Source organism: Canis aureus, chromosome 25 (genome assembly GCF_053574225.1).
Source record: "Canis aureus isolate CA01 chromosome 25, VMU_Caureus_v.1.0, whole genome shotgun sequence".
Classification (NCBI taxonomy): Eukaryota; Metazoa; Chordata; class Mammalia; order Carnivora; family Canidae; genus Canis; species Canis aureus.
Genome location: NC_135635.1, coordinates 44,743,349 through 44,762,620, shown reverse-complemented (window position 1 = coordinate 44,762,620; position 19,272 = coordinate 44,743,349). Strand labels below are relative to the sequence as shown.

General features: G+C 47.5%; 1 protein-coding gene across 1 annotated transcript in view; it reads right to left on the bottom strand.

Annotated features, from left to right (window-relative positions):
* Positions 1 to 11,411: 11,411 nt before the first annotated feature.
* The window catches only part of WNT5B (Wnt family member 5B), a 108,014-nt gene continuing 100,153 nt past the window's right edge, over positions 11,412 to 19,272 (bottom strand). Inside the window, exon 5 of the mRNA XM_077871630.1 lies at positions 11,412 to 15,108. Coding sequence (XP_077727756.1) covers positions 14,650 to 15,108 — 459 coding nt within the window. The 3' untranslated portion in view covers positions 11,412 to 14,649. The remainder of the gene's footprint in view (positions 15,109 to 19,272) is intronic.

Here is a 19,272-nt window from a genome sequence, read left to right as displayed (position 1 = left end):
TTGTTTATTTATTTGTTTGTTTGTTTTGTTTTGTTTTAGTATTTACCTGAGATGATGGGTGCTAACTAAACTTACTGTGGCAGTTTTTCTGCAATATATGGAAGCCAGGTCACCATGCTGTACAGCTTAAGCTTGTAGAGGTACTTATGTCAATGATATATATATAAACCGAAATAGAAATAAATAAAACTCTCTGTATGCAATGCAAAACAACAAAAACAACAACCAAAAAAACAAAAACCACCTCAGAGTTCTGATTTCCAAATAATTTCTTGACTTCTCTATTGTGAAAAGATGGGCAAGAAAGGGGCACCTGGTGGTCTCAGTGGGTGAGTGAGGCTGATCTTGGGAATGTGAGTTCCAAGCCCGTGCTGGGCATAGAAATGACTTAAAAATAAAATCTTAGGGGGCACCTGGGTGGCCTTTGGCTCAAGACCTGATCCCAGGATCCTGGGATCAAGTCCCATACCGGGCTCCCCACAGGGAGCCTGCTTCTCCCTCTGCCTGTGTCTCTGCCTTTCTCATGAATAAATAAATAAAATCTTTAAAATAAAATAAAATAAAAAATAAAATCTTAAAAAAAAAAAAACTTAGCAGGAAAAAATAAGAAGTGTGCTACCTGGCAGGTAATTTTTCTTTAGCATTGTTGCCCTGGTTAATACCTGAAGCTGTGTTACTGTGTCCTCAGCAAAGGTCACAATTATCCAATATTCTTCAACTCCGAGTAAAGGTTAGGTGACACGATGTTAGGGCCTGTGACTATCACATGTACAGGGTGTGTTCGTCTGGGCAGGTCTGGACCAGTCACCTCTGTGTGCTTCTGTGTCCCTAACAAACACTGGAAGTTTCTAAGCACACCCTACTCTGTAGGGGTGACACCCTGCCCACCTCCCTCTCTGGAGAACTCTGACTGAGACCAGCAATTGTTTGCACAGAATGTCCCCAACTCATGAATGGGCATTGTTCTCAGAAAGGGAATTTGTAAGTCAATTGTTTAGAATTGGAAGGCATTTCCGCTAGATAAAGAAGGCTGTGTGTAATCTTTATTATTCAGGACAGCCCCAAAGAACTCAGTGATGTGTGCCTGCAATCATGGCCTGTGCAAAGGTCAGAAACCCCACCTTGTGTAAACATGTCTTCAGAAAATACCTTCCAGTTTCTTTTTTTTTTTAAGACTTTATTTATTCACGAGAGAAAGAGGGAGAGAGGGAGAGAGAGAGAGAGAGAGGCAGAGACACAGGCAGAGGGAGAAGCAGGCTCCATGCAGGGAGCCTGATGTGGGTCTGATCCTGGCACCCCAGGATCAGGCCCTGGACTGAAGGCGGCGCTAAACCGCCGAGCCACCGGGGCTGCCCGCCCACCTTCCAATTTCTAACCCGAGGTCCTGGGAATCTTCTTCCCTCATCACAGACTGTCTTTGGGGGCAGCAGGACTTCCCCAATTCTCAGCCGCCGTGTGATTACTATGGCGTGGGGTTGAAGCCAGAGAGGAAAGAGAGCTATGAGCAGGATGGCCAGACAAGGAGGAAGGCAGAGAAAATTCCAGAACTCCTTTGAGCGTCTGGCTCCCCATCCACATTTTCTGAAGGCCCCAAGGAGAAGCCTACTTCTGTTTTGCTTCTAGTCCAGGTTCCTTGAGCTTTTTGAAGTTTCCTAAGATCTTTGTACCCCAGAAACAAAGGTAAACAGACTGCAGCTCTAAAAAATGTCTCCCTCTTGAAGAGTCGGGGACTTTTTAACTGAATTTTTCACTGTCACTTTTTTGAAATTTTATACATTTTACACATTTTCACTTATTTTTCAGTTAATGACCCTTTCAGGAAAAGACCACAGTTGACATAGGAAAGAATAGTGGCTTTCCAGGTATACCAAAGAGTAAACTAAATCCAGATTAGATTCCTTGCGTTTGTAGTTGGCTTCAACTAAGAGATAATCCCCAAGATGTCACATGTCAAAATCATGTTTCAAAAATCTTGTTTTTGGGGATCCCTGGGTGGCGCAGCGGTTTGGCGCCTGCCTTTGGCCCAGGGCACGATCCTGGAGACCCGGGATCGAATCCCACGTCGGGCTCCCTGCATGGAGCCTGCTTCTCCCTCTGCCTGTGTCTCTGCCTCTCTCTCTCTCTGTGTGACTATCATGAATAAATAAATAAATAATTTTTAAAAAAAATCTTGTTTTCTTTGCTCTTGCCTCGATAGACTCAACACATCTATGCCAGTATCTCACTCTTTCAAAGGATTATATTTTACAAAAGGTTTTCACATCTATTATCTTACTTGAGGTTAAAGATATTATTCTTCCTGTTTTATTGCTAGAGATCATTTAGCTCGTTGTTGGGGAAGCCGGGTCTTCTGCACCAAATCTGCGGCCTTGTTAATGTTTTTTTCGAGCTTGGTTAATTCCCTAAGGGAAGCAGGACTCACAGGATCCTGTAGCTGAAGCAAGTCTCTGGAGTACGTCTGCTTTTCTCCCCATCCCCAGACTCTACTTAATTCTCCCAGAACATCTAAATGCCTCTTGTTTTCTTAAATTTCTCTAGGGAATGAAATCTATAATTCTCAGTTACCTGTCCTGGTGACAAAGAGCCTCTGTCCGGTTAGAAAGACATCCTTTATATCCACCTTGATTCTTTTTGTTACCAAAAGGAAAAAAAAAAAAATTGTTTGGCAGAGGAAGTGTTTTTTACTACTTTAGGAAAACACAATAGGGAGCTCAGAAAACAGGTACTAGCCTGTAATGATTGGGTCCTTTCACAGCAGTCAACAGCACAACTGAAATAATGACTAGCAAGAGAAGGGACTGTATACATTTTCAATATTACTTCCTCCTCGGTGGCGGAAGTACAAAGCCCACATGGGTGGGCTGAGCAGGCTGGAAGCCTGATGTATTGTTCGAGGTCTTACACAGATTCAAGACAGAGATGACTAGAATTTGGCTCTCTGGCTCTGGGACTAAAGCACCATGTCTCCACGCCCATCAAAAAGTCATGTTGACTTCATAGGTTACCTAGGTTTTTATTGGGGTGAGTTCTTAATTTAGTGACAAGCCCCAGTTCAGGACGGCTGAGGGCAGAAATGGAGATGCTCCCTGGGGACTTTCCTTAGAGAACATGAAGCCCCAGTTGGCTTCTGCCAGCTCCTGGGCCACAGCCAGCGGGTGTGTGCACTGAGCAGTTGCTGGCTGTGCCCTGCACAGGCTGCGTGGGAACCACAACGGTCAGAGGCTTCTCCCGAGCCGTTACCTATCAGGCCTGCCCAGGCCTGCCCAGACCTGCCCAGACCTGCGCAGGAGCCGCACGGTCTCGTACAGTCGGAGTGCAGTGCTGCTTGATGCACCCTGTGCTTTGTGCATCTCTCCAAAGCTAGAGGAGTCAGCTGACCACAGTAGAGATTAGAAATGGGTTCAGGAGGTTATATTCACACAGCTTAGTATGTAGAAGGATCTGGGGACAGACTGTATCATTCTTAGTCTTTTGGGAGATTCTAATCCAGGACGGTTTGCCAGTCCCTCTCCCAGTTCACTCCTGAGTGTGTAGACATGGACGATTTACTCCAGGTTTCCATCCTCAGACCTCTAACACCCTGAGGCCTTGGTCACACTTCTTTTAAGCCCACCTGTTCCTGCAAACAGCCATTTCAATGCCTGGAACACTTTGGGTAGTGATACTAGCAACCTATCAGCAATTCTCAAAAGCTTGCTACAGAACAAAATCACCCCCAAGGTGTTTTTTTAAAACACAGGTTCCCTTGGGGCACCTGGGTGGCTCAGTTGGTTAAGCGTCGGCCTTTGGTTCAGGTCTTGATTCCAGGGTCCCGGGATGGAGCCCTGCATCCGATACCCTGCTCAGCGGGGAGTCTGTTTCTCCCTCTCCTCTTCCTCTGCGCTTCTGCCTGCTTGTACTCATTCTCTTTCTCTTTCAAATAAATACATAAAATCTTAAAAAGAAAAAAGAAAAACACAGGTTCCTAGGCCCCACTCCCAGATTCACTCAGCAGTATCTCTAGGTCTGGGTCCTGGCTGGGTTCTGGGAGCCCAGATTGAGGGCAAGCAATGAGGAACTAGTGCCCAGCACACAACGGTCTCCCTCCTTACCACCACCACCAAAAGGGGAACAAAACCACTTATCTCACCATTTCCATACCCCAGATAGAGCAAGTGTTGCTTCAGACTGGACTCAAAGTAACCAGCTATATTCTAAGCTCTGCTGAGTGTCCATTTCAAACTTCCTGTCCTGTCTTGCTCTGACCTGGGCTCCTTTCTCTGAGTAGCTGGAGGATGGGGAGCCCCAAGAGCTGCTTGCTCCACAGCACTCCCTTGCTCCTTTGCTCTGAGCCCAGAAGCCCCGTGTAAGCTGCTCCCCTGCGCACACCCAGAAAGTGTGAGTGAGAAGAGCTCCATGTTCGCACTTGGCATCAAAATACCTGCCCTCTGTCTCCAAAGTACCTCTGACCCCATTCAGCCTCCTCGCCTTGACCAGTCTGGCTGTACCAGCAGCACAGCCAAGTGCCAAGGCTCTACTGAGTTTGGGGAAGGGGCCTGAGTTTGGGGAAGGGGCCTTTCAGTGGCTGAATATGTCATGAAATTCAAAAGCATTTCTGGTTGCCTCCTTTTCTTGCCATAAAAATTACTTCTTTGGATGAGGAGGTAAGTCCTGGCACAGAGACTGCACAGCTGGAAGAGCACCTTGGGAAAGAAGTTCAGAAGCTCAGTTCACGGTTTTGTCTGTTTGCTAGCAGACATTTTCAGAGCACTTGTGAATTAGGAAGAGCGCTATTACCCAAAGATCAGACTCCTAATACCTGAGAGAGGCAACTGGAAGAGCATTTCTCTTTATGTGAAGTGGGGGAAGCAGCACAGTAGAGAGTGACAATTCTCTGCCGCAAGGCTCCGGGGCCCCTTCCTGAGGCCTGGCCAGATTTCTACCCTCCTCGTATGGGAAGGACATTTCTGCCAGGAGACTTGGCTGCTTACTGACTGGAAAGGAAATTCCTGGAGCGAGACCTCACTGCTCCAAGATTTTTGAGACACAAGGGAATCCCAGTAATGAAGGATGATGGGGAAGGCTGGAAAGCTGATGCTCCCAGTCCCACGAGCTCAGGCCATCTTCTCAGAAGGAAGACATGCTGCTCTGGCCCCAGAGGATGATGGCCAAGCCCAGGGTTTGACTCATCAACCCAGGGACCTGTGTGACTCCCCTTCTTACTCTTGCTCTCGCACTAGCCCAATCCTGTTGTTTCCTCTGCTCCGTACATCCTATCCTGTCCTGTAGGTCCGGGCAGGGGCAGGCCATGAGCAACTTGAGTCCTTCCCCTCACTCCTCCTCCTAATAATTCTTTTTAAATGCCACAGTAAGGCTGGGACAGTTCATTCTCGCCCTCTTAATGCTTGGGTCCCGACACCTGAAACCTCCCTGTCGTTCCTCTGTGCAGCTCATTCCTTTCCCATGTGGAGTCCATCTTACTGCATCTGCCAGCCTGGTGCTTTTTCCAAGGGCCAGGACGTCTTGCCTAGCCTGAGGTCTTAAGTCCCTTTTTTAAGATTTTATTGATTTATTCAAGAGAGACACAGAGAGGGAGAGGCAGAGTCACAGGCAGAGGGAGAAGTCCGATGCAGTCTCTACTCCAGCACCCTGGGATCACGCCCTGAGCCCAACGCAGACGCTCAACCACTGAGTCGCCCAGGTCACCCTGAGGGCTTAAGTCTTAATGCTGTATTAGTCACATTGCCAGAACAAATTAAGATTTTCAGAGAGAGAGAAAAAAAAAAAAAGCCAGGGTGCCTGGCTGGCTCAGTTGGTAGAGCATGCCACTTTTGATCTGAGTTGTGAGTTCAAGCCTCATGTTAGGTGTGGAGCTTACTTAAAAAAAAAAAAAAAAAAAAAAAAAAAAAAAAGCCAAATCTTTAAAAATCTTAAAAAAAAAAAAAAGAAAGGATGCCTGGGTGGCTCAGCCATTTAGCGCCTGCCTTTAGCCCAGGGCATATTTCTGGAGTCCCGGGTTTGATTCCTGCATCAGGCTCCCTGCAGGGAGCCTGCTTCTCCCTCTGCCTGTGTCTCTTTCTCTCTCTCTCTTTCTTTCTCTGTCTCTCATGAATAAATAAATAAAATCTTAAAAAAAAAAAGCCAACTCTTATGTATAATGATGCACCAGGAGGGAGCACTATAATTCATACTAACTGTGAACTGCCTAGCTGGTTGCATTGTCCTGGGCATGTAACTCCCCAAGGCCAGCTATACACCTTCTCTCAGGCGCCTGGGTGGCTCAGTTGGGTAAGCATCTACCTTCGGCTCCCTGCTCATGGAGGGAGTGGAGTGTCTGCTTCTCTTTCTCCCTCCTGCTCATGCTCTCTCTCTCTCTCTCAAATAAATAAAATCTTCAAAGAAAAAATAGACAGTTCTCTCTTTGCTTCAACATGTATGTCAATATACACTGGTCATTTTGTGCCTGGTGTTCTGTCATTAGCCCTGTATGCCTTGTCCTTTTGCTTTTTTTTTTTTTAAGATTTTATTTATTTATTCATGAGAGACAGAGAGACAGAGAGAGGCAGAGACACAGGCAGAGAGACAGGCAGGCTCCATTCAGGGAGCCCAATGTGGGACTCGATCCCAGGACTCTAGGATCATGCCCTGACCTGAAGGCAGGTGCTCAACCACTGAGCAACCCAGGTGTCCCTGTTTTTGTTTTTGTTGTGTTGTTGTTGTTGTTGTTGTTGTTGTTTAACTAATCTCTACACCCAATGTGGGGCTAACTCACAACCCCTAGATGGGGAGTTGTGTGCCCCACCAGCTAAGCCAGCCAGGCACCCCTGTCCTTTTACTTTAGATTCGAGATCACTACGTTCCCTCTGCCATGTGCCCCATCAAAAGAAATTTCCTTACTCTTCTCATTCAGAATTCATGGTGGCCAGATGGGGAAGATTACTGTACATGCCTTGAGACTTAGAAGGAAATGGGCACCTCTTATTTCAGGTGACTAGATACTGTAATTACCTAGAATTCCACTGAGGAACCAGAAAGAGCTCTGGTGTCAGCATCAATTATTAGCTGTGTGAGTCAAATGATGTTACTTAACCTCTCTGAGTCTTTGTTTTCCCATCTGTCATGTGTGGGTAATAATGCCTAGCTTACTGAGCTCTGGAGACAATGATGTACAATGTATGTTAAAGCAGCTGGTACACAATAAGCACCCGATAATTGGCAGCTATAATTATTCCCCACCTCTATAATGATAACCTTCAAACATGCAAAGCATTTGGCTGCAGAGAAACCAGCCAGGAGCAGGGGATAAGCCCCAGCTAAATGCATGCCAGGGCTGCAGCCACTTCCCCAGCCCTCACTCCACTGTCATCGCTTGTGTTCCGGGGCCCACCCGGCTGGACTAGGTAGGCACTGTGCTTGTGGTTTCCTTTGGTCTCCACCACCCCTCCACCCCATCATGGTAGCTTGGTTTTTTTAGTCTCATTGGTTTCCTTGACTGCACTACCTTCCACACTCAATCTTTAAAAAAAAATAAGTAAATTAACACCCAACTCTTCCCAAATCGGTCCAAATGAAAAATCTGAAATTCAGCTTTGCTGCTGTTCAGATTGTTTCTGCCATCTGCCCGAGGATGCCACTGCCCAAGCGTGAAACCAAGGTGGGAGCTACCGAGATGTCTGGCCGAGGACTGATGGAACGGCGACACCGTGTGGCCAGCCCGATGTGCAGCCCAGCCCTGTGCCGCAGCAGCCTGACCACGGGCTGCAGGTGCAGGCGGACCAGCCCTTGGAGCTGTCGGTGAGAACACAAGGTGAAGAGGGAACACGGCACCTTGCAAGGGTGCGAGGAATTGGTTCCTACCTGACAAATGTGTCCTCCCTGTCACAGCTTAAGATCTGAAGGCTGGGTGGCTCGTGCTCTCAGCGCAAGAAGGACCCACGTAGGCTAGCCCTAGGGCATGTGTGAAGTTTCAAGTGTTTGCTGTGTCGCTCCAGAGCTGTGGAAGGTTTACTGAGAAATCCTGTAAATCCGGGCAGCCCGGGTGGCTCAGCGGTTTAGCGCTGCCTTCAGCCTGGGGCGTGATCCTGGAGTCCTGGGATCGAGTCCCAGGTCGGGCTCCCTGCATGGAGCCTGCTTCTCCCTCTGCCTCTCTGTCTGTGTCTCTCATGAATAAATAAATAAAATCCTTAAAAAAAAAAAAAAAAGGATTGTAAATCCTTGGGTATTTCTTTTTGGTGTGTCCTCCGGACCTCAGAGACCTGGGAAAGTATGAAGGAAGCCACTGACGCTGTAGACAGGCACCGTCAAAAGGAAGGTATGCGGACACCTGGGTGGCTCAGCGGTTGAGCGTCTGCCTTCAGCTCAGGAGCATGATCCCAGGGTTCTGGGATCGAGTCCCACATCGGGCTCCCTGCATGGAGCCTGCTTCTCCCTCTGCCTGTGTCTCTGCCTCTCTCCCTGTGTCTCTCATGAATAAATAAATAAAATCCTTTTAAAAAAAAAAAGGGGGGGGGGAAGATATCTCTAAATCATTACCGGAATGACAGTATAAGAGAACAGTATAAATATTGCTCCATCCGTGGGATGAAATGTCAGCCAGGACTTGTCACTTGGCCTAGTCAGCCACTTCTTCACAACTTCACTCCCTCGGGCAGCCCCGGTGGCACAGCGGTTTAGCACCGCCTGCAGCCCAGGGCGTGATCCTGGAGACCCTGGATCGAGTCCCACGTCAGGCTGTCTGCAAGGAGCCTGCTTCTCCCTCTGCCTGTGTCTCTGCCTCTCTCTCTCTCTCTGCATCTCTATGAATAAATAAGTAAAATCTTTAAAAAACAACAACAACAAAAAAAAAAACAACTTCACTCCCTCAACTCCATCAGACACATCAAGGAGCTATCCAGCTCCTCCCAGAAGTCTTCACACCGCTGGGCTCATGTGTTTACCTCTTTGAGAAGAGTTTTAGGACTTGCCCAATAATTCTGCATTTCTACAGATAAAAGACTCTTCATGAACATTTCCAGGGTAAACACTTGGGTATTTCCATGCACAGCAACAAGCTCGATTACATATTGTCTGATTTAACCATCAACAGAGAAATCAATGAGGACAGAGTAACTTCTCTTGCTTCAATGAATGCTTAAATCCTTCCACTTCACTGACTTGAACCACTGTGAGGTCACAGGATGGTTGAGAGGGCCCCGGCCCAGGAGCCTATGCCAAATGAGATTCGGGAGTCATTAACCATGGCTGCAGCTGGAGCCTGTTAACTCAGATGCTTTTGGCTGCCACGTTTCCCACCATGAGGAGCAGAGGAAGTTGATCTGCTGAGGCACAAGGGAAGAGGACCCACCAAGAAGAGGGAGGAGGAGGGAGAGCAAGCCAGAGGTGTCTGCTTTCAGCTCCCAGAGACACTGGAATCTCTCTTGAACCCTTCTACAAGGTCCTTCCCTTTAAGTGGATTCAAGCTGATTTCTGTGGCTTCCAACTTTGAGAGAAGAAACTACACAGTGGCCCAGGCAATTAATCTCCTCCTCAGTTTCCTCATCTGTTCAGTAAAAATCATCTTTCACTGATCTATGCAGCAAGTATTTGTTAAACACTTTCTCTGTGCTAGGTACTTTTTAAAGTTCTAGGAGACACAGCTGGAAACAAAGGAGATTTTCTTTTAAAAAATTTTTTTATTTACTTATTAAAGAGAAAGCACAAGCAGGGGGAGCAGCAGAGGGAGAGGGAGAAGCAGACTTCCCACTGAGCAGAGAGCCTGATGAGGGGCTCATCTCAGGACCCTGGGATCATGACCTGAGACAAAGGCAGATGCTTCACCGACTGATCCCCACAAAAGAGATTTTAAAAAAATCCTTTAGGAAACTTATTTTCTACTAAAACAATCTCTGGAAATGATGTAAGTATGTGAGAGGAGGACATAAACTTCAAATCGAATGCCAGCAGAAGGGCTGGTTGACCCAACACATAGAGCACAAGCCCCAGGTCTGAGAACATGTCCTGGAGGGCCAGGGCCACTTAAAACAATACCCATTCCTTTGGGCTTTATGATAAAACTGGGTTAAAAAGGTTTACCCTGGGGCCTCTGGGTGGGTCAGTTGGCTGGGTTTCTGCTCTGGGTTGTGATCTCAGGGTCTTGGGGCTCCCTGCTCAGTGGGGAGTCTGCTTCCTCGCGTGCGTGTGCTCTCTCTCTCTCTGCCCTTCCTCCCACTTGTGCACACTCGCTCTCTCTCTCTAAGGTAGAAGATAAATAAATAAATCTTTAAGAAAAAAAGTTCACCCTTCCTATAGTGTCTTTTCTTCTGCATCTTGGGTCCCTGACAGGGGATGCGTTACTGACAGGCCCCACACCTAGGCAAAACTCTGTCCTGACAGATACTGTGGTTTCCTACCTGCTGTGGCTGCGGACAGCTTCTGTCTATTCTCAGTTATCAGGGGGAGCGGTAGGTAATCCACACAAGTGACACGTTAAATTCACAGATAGTTTTAAAATCTAATTTTAGCCACTCCTTTTCCCACTCAGTTATTTATCAAAAACTACTTAGGAGGCCCGAGTGAACAGATTTCGTGCAGCCTCTGGTAGAGCTGCAAATGAACAGATTGAAGACCAAAAGGCAGACAGCAGGAGGGAAAAGCAAAGAATGTAGATAATCTACAGGACGAATGCCCAAACTCTCAAACAATCTAGAAAATTAGCTGTGTGAGAGCTCAGTCTTTGGGTTGCCTAATGTCTGACACTCAAATCTATGGGGAAGCTTCCTACTTAGGGGCAAACTACCCACAGATCTTACATAAAACCAGGGATTAAAGCTTCCTTTACTTATTGTTTTGGTATAAATACAGGGCAGGGATTCTTGAATAATAAAGGACTAACAGGAATATTTAGCAAGCAAGAGCAGTGAGCCCTTCTCAACATTCCTTCCAGAGATAGGAAGCTTGTCATCACTAGTCAATCATCAGCAAGGACTTCCAGTAAAGACAGAACAATCCGCATTCTGCAGCAGCTCAACCAGAGTGGTGACAGTGATTTTTACCTTTTTTTTTTTTTTTTATAGCTTCCTTACCTTAAGTGCCTCCCCATCGCCCCTCCAAACTTAATGAAAAACACCCATTCTTACGTGCATGGGTGTGCCTGGCATGTGTGCACACCCCCCACACCCACCCACAGACACGCAGGCACACCCTGAAGTTCTCCTGAGACACAAGTGACCAGTGCCAGTGGGATCTGGCCATGCGTCAGAGCCTGTTTTAAGATGGAAATGACTACTTTCCTCCACCTTCTTGGGACCGTGTGGCTCTCTGCCCAAGACGTAGGTGTCTTCTCTGATAAACTACTGCAGCTGGGAGAGCTGTATGTCACAGAGCCATCTCAACCATAGATGTCTTGCTAGCCCCTAGAACTCCCGTGGATGACAAAGCCAGAGTGAGGCAGCAAGCCGGGCGGAATAAACACAGTTTAATAAGTTTTGTTTCCCACCTCAAAGGACAGAGAGCAGACGACCAGTAAGGAAGTTCTCCAAATTAGGGTTTTGAACCCAAGTTCTTGAAAGACTCATCAGGATGCCTTTATGAACAGGAGCCTGGTCTCACCTAAATCCTAGCTGTGACTGCCTTCCTACCCTCCTGTCTACTTTTAAATGGAGGCAGTCAGACATACCTTTCTCCTGATTTTGTCTTGAAGGCAAGATGAATATATGCAAACAAAGAGCCAAGCGAGTATTACGTTACCACATTTGTAATAGATCTGTCCCAGGTAGAGGAGGGAGGTAGAACACCCAGGGCAAACACGTTCTGCTCTGTGCCAGAATGTTCTCTTCCCTCTCGATAGAAAGGATCCCCTGGATGGCTAGGATTTCTTGGTCCAGGCATTACATCCAGTGCAATGATCCTTCAGTTTGACCATGTGTTAATCATAATAAATTTCAGGTACTGGAAAATCCTGCACAGGGTCGCCCTGTGGATCATGGGCTAGCTCATCCTGACGCTAGGTCCAGTGCAGTCTCGGGACGACCACCAGCACAGGGTCCCCTGGAGGCCTTGTTAAAGATTCAGACAGTTGTCCCGCTCCCTCCAGACCAACTGAATAAAAATCTCTGATGCAGGGGGCCTAGGACTGTGCATTTTTTACAGCACACTGACATTTGGGACTTGCTCAAGATTTGGAGGCCCTTCTCTGGAAACCCAGGAGCAAGAGATCTGACTGCACATTCTGTCCCTGCTCTAACATGTGGTTTCCAAGCAGAGGTTCATTTTCTTAGGTTGGTCTTCATATTTTCCAGCCTCATTCCTACAGCATTCCTGGTTACATCGTAGACAACAGCCAGTCCACCAGGACTTAACATGTCTGTAACTATAACTACACCCCAATCTATTTTGAAGATTAAATCTTTCCTAACCTTGGTTGTCAGTGGCTGCAACAATTACACTGGTATTCAAACATGTGACTTCCTCCTTAGGTCAGAAAGAAAACATTTAAGGTTTCCTCAGTCCCCTTGCCATGACTCTGCAGGAAGACCTCAACATAATGGGGATGATGCACCTCCTTTCATGAACATGAAAGTTGCTTTCTATGGACCAGTCCCTCACAGCTAATTTCCTGAAGTTGCTAAAGATGAACTGGATTTTGGCTTTTCAGGCCGAAAAGCTCAAGATGAACTTTGAGCACCTGACATAAGGTAATCCTCCAGGAGTTACAAGGGTGATGTAGGGAAGAGCAATAGTGCCAGCCAGTGTTCAAAACCCTTATTATCGTCGATCTGTGTGACCAAGTTAGTTTGGCTAAATGCCAACTAATGAAACCAAGGACATGGTTTGCATCTTTTGTAGGCCAGTAGGCTTCAATCACTTTCTCTTGTGGACTATTCATCTTGAAAATGCCAACCAAAGGAATCTGAGTAATAGCGTGAGGAATAGGGTGAAATAACCCTAGGTCTGATGTCCTTTGATGACAAATCAGAAGGCTCTTCTTTAGGCCCTAAAGAGACAAGTGGTATACATGGCATGATTCCAATCCAGACAGAATCCCTTTTAGACTGTTTTGAAATATAATTTGCTCATTATAACCCAAGCTGACTCCTTAATTCTACCATTTCCCCAGAAGTAGACTTTTCTAGAATAAAACTGGTGTCTCTCTGTGGGGTGACTTACTGGGTCCCCTGCAGGCTGGCCACTCTAATGCACCTGGATCAAGGTGTCCCAGGAACTACTTCCTCCCTTTCTAGGATATAACATCTCCCTTTTGGGTCATCCCTGAGCTCTGCCCTCCCGTCTCTCCTGGCTCCAGATCCTGGAGTCCGAGACTGGAGATGGCAACATAGAGAAGCCAGCAGAGTGTCCCCATCACCTGTGCCTTCCCAAGGACCCAGTGAACAGACCAGGGGGTGACCGGGTGAGTTGTAAGATGGAAGAAGGGAAGGGAAACATGAGGTTTAAACCTTAATCTCTGAATTCTTTTGTTCATAATACTAATAGCTAGCATTTATGAGTATTCAACTTGGCGTTGGCCCTGGGGGCGAGTGCTTCAGTGCATTACCTTATCCTCATAGTCCTCTGTCTCTGTCTCCAACCACCAGACTAGAGCTCTAAAAAGTTTCCATTTCCTTACCCTCTTCCACACGCACACTGGGTAGCAGGGTTCTGAGGATCAGATCAAAAATAAAAGGAGACTCATGAAAGATACTCGTGTGTCCAAAGAGGAAGGGGAGAGAAGTCCAGTGAAGGGGGTTTAATGTCAGAGAGAGAAACTGTACATCTGGGGCAGAGATGACAAGAGCGAGCCAGGCCAGCCAAGCCTGACCAGGCCACGCATCCTGTCATTCGGGGGGTCTCCACGGTGAAGGAAGTGAGAACAGCAGCATCCCGTTTCCTCTCCTTGTGGGAGCACAGTGCAGCACTCGGACCAGTTACGCTCCTGGCTCTCTGCAGCTCGGGCACAAATATTCAGTTCGTGTTCTCTCCTAACATGTCAGGCTAATTGACCCCTGTGCTCTTCAGCGCAGGAAGCTGGTGGCAGGAGCCAGTGAGCTGTGGAGGGAAAATAATTCTCGCTGGACAGACAGGCCTGGGGGTCTGGGGAGGTGAGGGTCCCTTTGTGGTCACCTGTCAGAGATGACATCGGGCCTCTTCTCATTCCTGTAACTCTGGGTTCTGCCGGGATGCACCCGAGTGAAAGGGTAAGAAAGCACTGGACCCTTTTACGGAACCAAGCAGTATTTTGGACAAGACCCCGAAGACATGATGGTGTAAGCCGACTTCCTGCCACCTTGCACAGGGCCTCCTGGCCTCATGATGGGGGTCACAGGGCAGCCATCCAGCCAACAAAGACTCCAGACATCCAGACAAAACCATCTTCTCCATCTAATCGCCACTCGTCTTCTTAAGGCCATAGTGGGTAGGCAGTGAATATCCCCAAGTCCCTACATCCTGAGAGTCCTCGGCAGAGGGAGGGGGAGAAGCCCCTTGCCCCATCTGCCGGGAGTAGAGAACCAGCAAAGTTCAATCCTCAAAGATCTCCAGCATCTCTTAAATAAGCTTTTCCTTTCCATTTTCTTCTTTTAATTATTTATCATCCATCCATTTCTTTATACAAATATATAATAGATTTATATAGATTTATATAATATAAACTTTGTGAGGCAGAGTGGAGAAGAGGCCAGAAGAGGGGGCCTTTGCAGGCTATTTACAGACATACTGGTCAACGATCTCGGTGCACTTCTTGCACTTGACATAGCAGCACCAGTGGAACTTGCAGTGGCAGCGCTCCACCTGGACACTCTTGAACTGGTCATAGCCACGGCCACAGCACATGAGCTCGCAGCCATCCATGCCCTCCGAGGTCTTGTTGCAGAGGCGGCCCTGGGTGCCCAGGGAGCCCGTGGTCTCATTGCGCAGACAGTAGTCTGGGCTGGAGTCCACGTAGACCAGGTCCTCAGGGGTGGGCTGGTTGAAGCGGCTGTTGACCAGCTCCAGTTTGCCCTTGCGGGTGATGCGCATGGCGGCTGCGCTGTCATACTTCTCCTTCAGCTGGTCCCCTACTTTGCGGAACTCGGCCAGCTGGAGCCAGCAGGTCTTGAGGCTGCAGGACCCTGAGACGCCGTGGCACTTGCAGGCTACGTCTGCCATCTTATACACAGCCTGAGGGGAGCAGAAAGAAGGCAATAAGAAGGAGCATCCCTGGTGGAGGATGTCAAGAGGGTGGTGAGGGGCACCTGAGGCCAAACACGGAAGGGGACTGACGCTGGGGTGGGGGGCGGGGGAGGAGTAGTTTTTCAAAGATCTTTCCAGGAAGCTCAGCTATCCTGATTGGAAGCAGATAAAAGGAGAACCACCTAGAAAAACACAGAGGAGGCAAAGTCCATGTCTGGTCAGCTACAAGGATGGTGGCATTTTGTGCACTTGCTTTGTCTACTGTGTTCATTTCTTATTATTTGAAAGTTGTTATGATAAATGTATCATCATTACCACCAGGAAAAAAGAAAAAGATATTTCTACCTTGACCAAAGTCTCAAACAAATACCAACCAACAAACCGTGTGCAGTTTTTGCATGATATGGAGGACAGTCGGGCGAAAAAAATCCAGTCATATTACCAGCCTGCAACAGAGCCTGCTGGCATGGCCCTCAGTTTGCCAAAAGCTCTCCCTGACTCTGCCAAATTGCCTAAGAACTAAACAGTCCCTTTTTCTGTGTTAATATTTGGTGATTAACTCCACGGAGTCACAGGGGCCTTGCCACAAACCACACCACTTTCAAGAGCAAGACCATTATCTTCCACCCCAGAACCCGCAGACACCCTCCCAGACACCCAGAGGCTGAGTACAGAGGAAGAGGGTGGAGCCCTGTGTCAAGCAAGAGCAGGTGTGGGGGGAGGGCACCAACAGGGGTGATTTTTCCAAAAACAAATCCACCTGAAGCCACTGAACCACGACAATGTGGAGTGGATTTGAACTTGGGCTATCCCAAATCAAAATTTTAAAAGCAAAAGGAGATCAGAATGCTGCTTTCCAAAACGCTTTTCGATGAAAGCATCCTGATGCATTGTGTCAAATGGCCTTGGCAGCGGGCCCAGGCATACAGATGGCAGGATAAAAATGCAAGCCTGCTGCAGAACACTTTCTTATGCCACAGCCATTGTCACTAACTGGGTCGGGACTCATTTTTCAAGGTTTCTCACAGATTTCTTTTCAAGAGTTCCCAGATTGTGTCTTTATTCAGCACTGCACTGAGACCACTGCAGGTGCAAGAAATAGCTTCATCATCATCAGCTCATATTACAATTGTCAAAACTCTTCCTGATTTTTTTTCTGGTGTGGAATTATTCCTATTATTTTGTGGTGGAGAAACTGAAGTTCTGGAGAGGCCCAATGATTTGTTTGGGGCCACCCAGAAGGGAGTCAAGAATGACGAGCGCTTTTGCACTCCAATCTGGGGGCTTAAAAACGGCTTACTGTTGAGAAGGAAGGAGGCTCCTCCCCATGGCTAAAGGTACCAGCTCCAGGCCCAGGGCATAAAGGAACCAACACCCCATCCCAACAGGCACTTCAAAGACGGAGTCTGCAATTACCCTCTTCTGGCACAACCCCCCCCCCCGCCCCCCACCAGTCTGAGCTGGGGTCTCACATTCCTCTGGAAAAGGTACTTGGTGTAGCCAGGGAGGTCAGGCATCCGGTACCACTGGAAGAAGGAAACATTTAGGGCCTAAACCTCCTGCCACTAAGTGACCAATGGGACAGGATAAGCATCTCTCCTGGGAGCCAACACTTAGGGAGATTAGAGGAAAGACAGATGAAGAAGACTCCACAGAGTAAGAACAGAAGCATTAGTAAAACAAATCCAAGAGGAAGAGTGTCACTGATCTTCACTCTGTAGACATTCATTCCGGTCCTCCTTTGTGAAGAAAGACACTGTAATACTTGTATTTTTAAATATTTTATTATTGATAATATATATAAGCTCCTCTTACAGGAGAAGGCAGAAAAGAAATCCAAATCTTTAGCCTTTCCTGCTAATTGAAAAAGCAATAAAAGCTGATTAAAAAAATCTTTTTAAAGATTTTATTTATTTATTTGAGGGAGAGAGAACAAAAGAAGGAGAGTGACAGGGAGAAGCCAACTCCTGGCTGAGTGGAGAGCCCAACGCAAGACTTGATCCCAGGACCCCAAGATCATGACCCGAGCCAAAGGCAGATGCCCAACCAGCTGAGCCACTGAGGCGCCTCTAAAAGCTAATTTTTAAAACATTTTCTTAGTTCTGGATCCTGCCTCCTGACAAAGCCCTAAGTGTGACTGAGCTCAGTAACTGATAGGAATGTCACAAGGATTAGACAGCTTTTATCTGGAAAATGCTTGAGCCCTTGAGTGACAGACAAGGCAATATCCACCCACTGCTCTGGCCATCAGTGTCTAAAATGGGGTTACTAGAGACTCTCAAAGGCCAAGAGAAGTTTCCTGCAAAGTATGCTTCAGATTTACTCTGTGGCCAAGATGTCAGATCCTAGGTATCCTATTAAAAAAAAAAAAAATTAGTTGGGGCGCCCTGCTGGCTCAGTCATTGGAGTGTGTGACTCCTGGTCTCAGGGTTGTGAGTTTGAGCCTCATGTTGGGTGTAGAGATAACTTGAAAATCAAATCTCTAACTGGCTGTAAAATACCAACCCAGGGAATCTGCAATCCCTGCCACTGTTTTAGTCTTCCCTAAGGAATTTTTTGTGTAGGTGTGAGGCGGTGGGAGGTGCATACCTTTGGCCTCAGATGGTGATTGATGGTGGAGGCCTGTTCCTTGGAGAGGGGATAAACATTAGAGAGGGACAGGAATCCCCCACTTGGAGCAGACAGATAAAGGCTGTGGAAGAGGTGCGGAGGCTGGGGGGAGAGGCGAGGGACTGAGGAAGGCAGGGAAGGTGTGTGAGTGAGAAACAAGGCAGATGGAAGGAAGGTGGGCCAGATAAGGGTCAGGACAAACAAACAAACAATTAAGGGCAATAAAACGAGGAGCCAGGAGAAGTGAGGTCAAGACTGTGACTGAGACGGAGCCCAGATCAGGATGAAAGCCTAGTCACCTCGGCATCTGCCACCAACGCCCCCAGGACAGCACAGAGCGGACACAGGAAACGACCTTCCATGAATTTGACCTCTTCTTGGTGGCAGAGCGGGAACTTTGCTCTGCATGTTCCACTCGCACCGGCCTCCCCAAGCAAAACACAGAGAGTTGTTACAAGAGCTGTGGGTAGATCCCAGAATGCGGGCCAGGGGGAGGAGGGCCCAAAAGCCAGAGCCCAAAAGGTAGCCAAGGCCCTATTGTAGTTCAGACGCAGAGAGACTACTAGTTATAGGGCATGGGAAAGGTTGTAAGAAGTAGGTGGTATCTGAACTGGAATCTTAAAAAATGAATAGAATTTGGACTTTTGGGACATAAAGTGAATATCTTAAACTTTTTTTTTTTTTTTTTTATCAGTCTCTCCTGGGTTAGATACCCAAAGACTGGCAAGCAGACTGCCACACACAGAGAAGTCCTGGGGTACAGAGGTGGCCTCACAGATGCCCTTAGAGTGGAAGGTCATCTAAGCCACGGCTGCTCTCCGTGCCCTGGTCTGTACCAGAGCAACAACCTCAACTCCTAACCCTGCCACAGATTAACACCACTGCTCACACCCAGATCAAGCCTCTGGACATGGGCTCTGAAAGGAAGACACTGGGCAAATGACCAATTCTAATTTCGACTTGACATCACGCTATTGAGGACACTAAGTTTACACAAGCATCCACCAAGCCAACATCACAGATCCCAATTTGTATAAGACATTTCAATTACATTTATTTGATATGTGTGCCTGTGAAACATGAGTCGATTTTTTAAATTAGTAAGCACTTTTCTAGAATTATATCCATATCTTGTTACTGAATCACCAATGAACCTACATTAAATTTCTGGATTGATTTCTTGTCAAGAAACTGCTAGTCTCACTGTTTAATTATTTCATCTTTGGTCTCATTATAGTATCTTGCCTGGGCCCCTGAGCCAGCTGGCTTGACACAGACTTGAATGTGGACAACACTCCTAGAAAGAAGTCTGAGTAGTTTCCTGAGAGGTCTGTGGTCCCCTAGCCCTGTGCCAGGAGCAACCCCCTACCACCCAGCACTCAGACCTAACATCTCTCTATAAGGGAGACCTGGAGGGGCGCCTGGGTGGCTCAGTTGGTAAAGTGTCTGCCTATGGCTTAGGTCATGATCTCAGGGTCGTGGGATGGAGTCCTACACTGGGCTCCCTGCTCAGCGGGGAGTCTGCTTCTCCCTTTCCCTCTG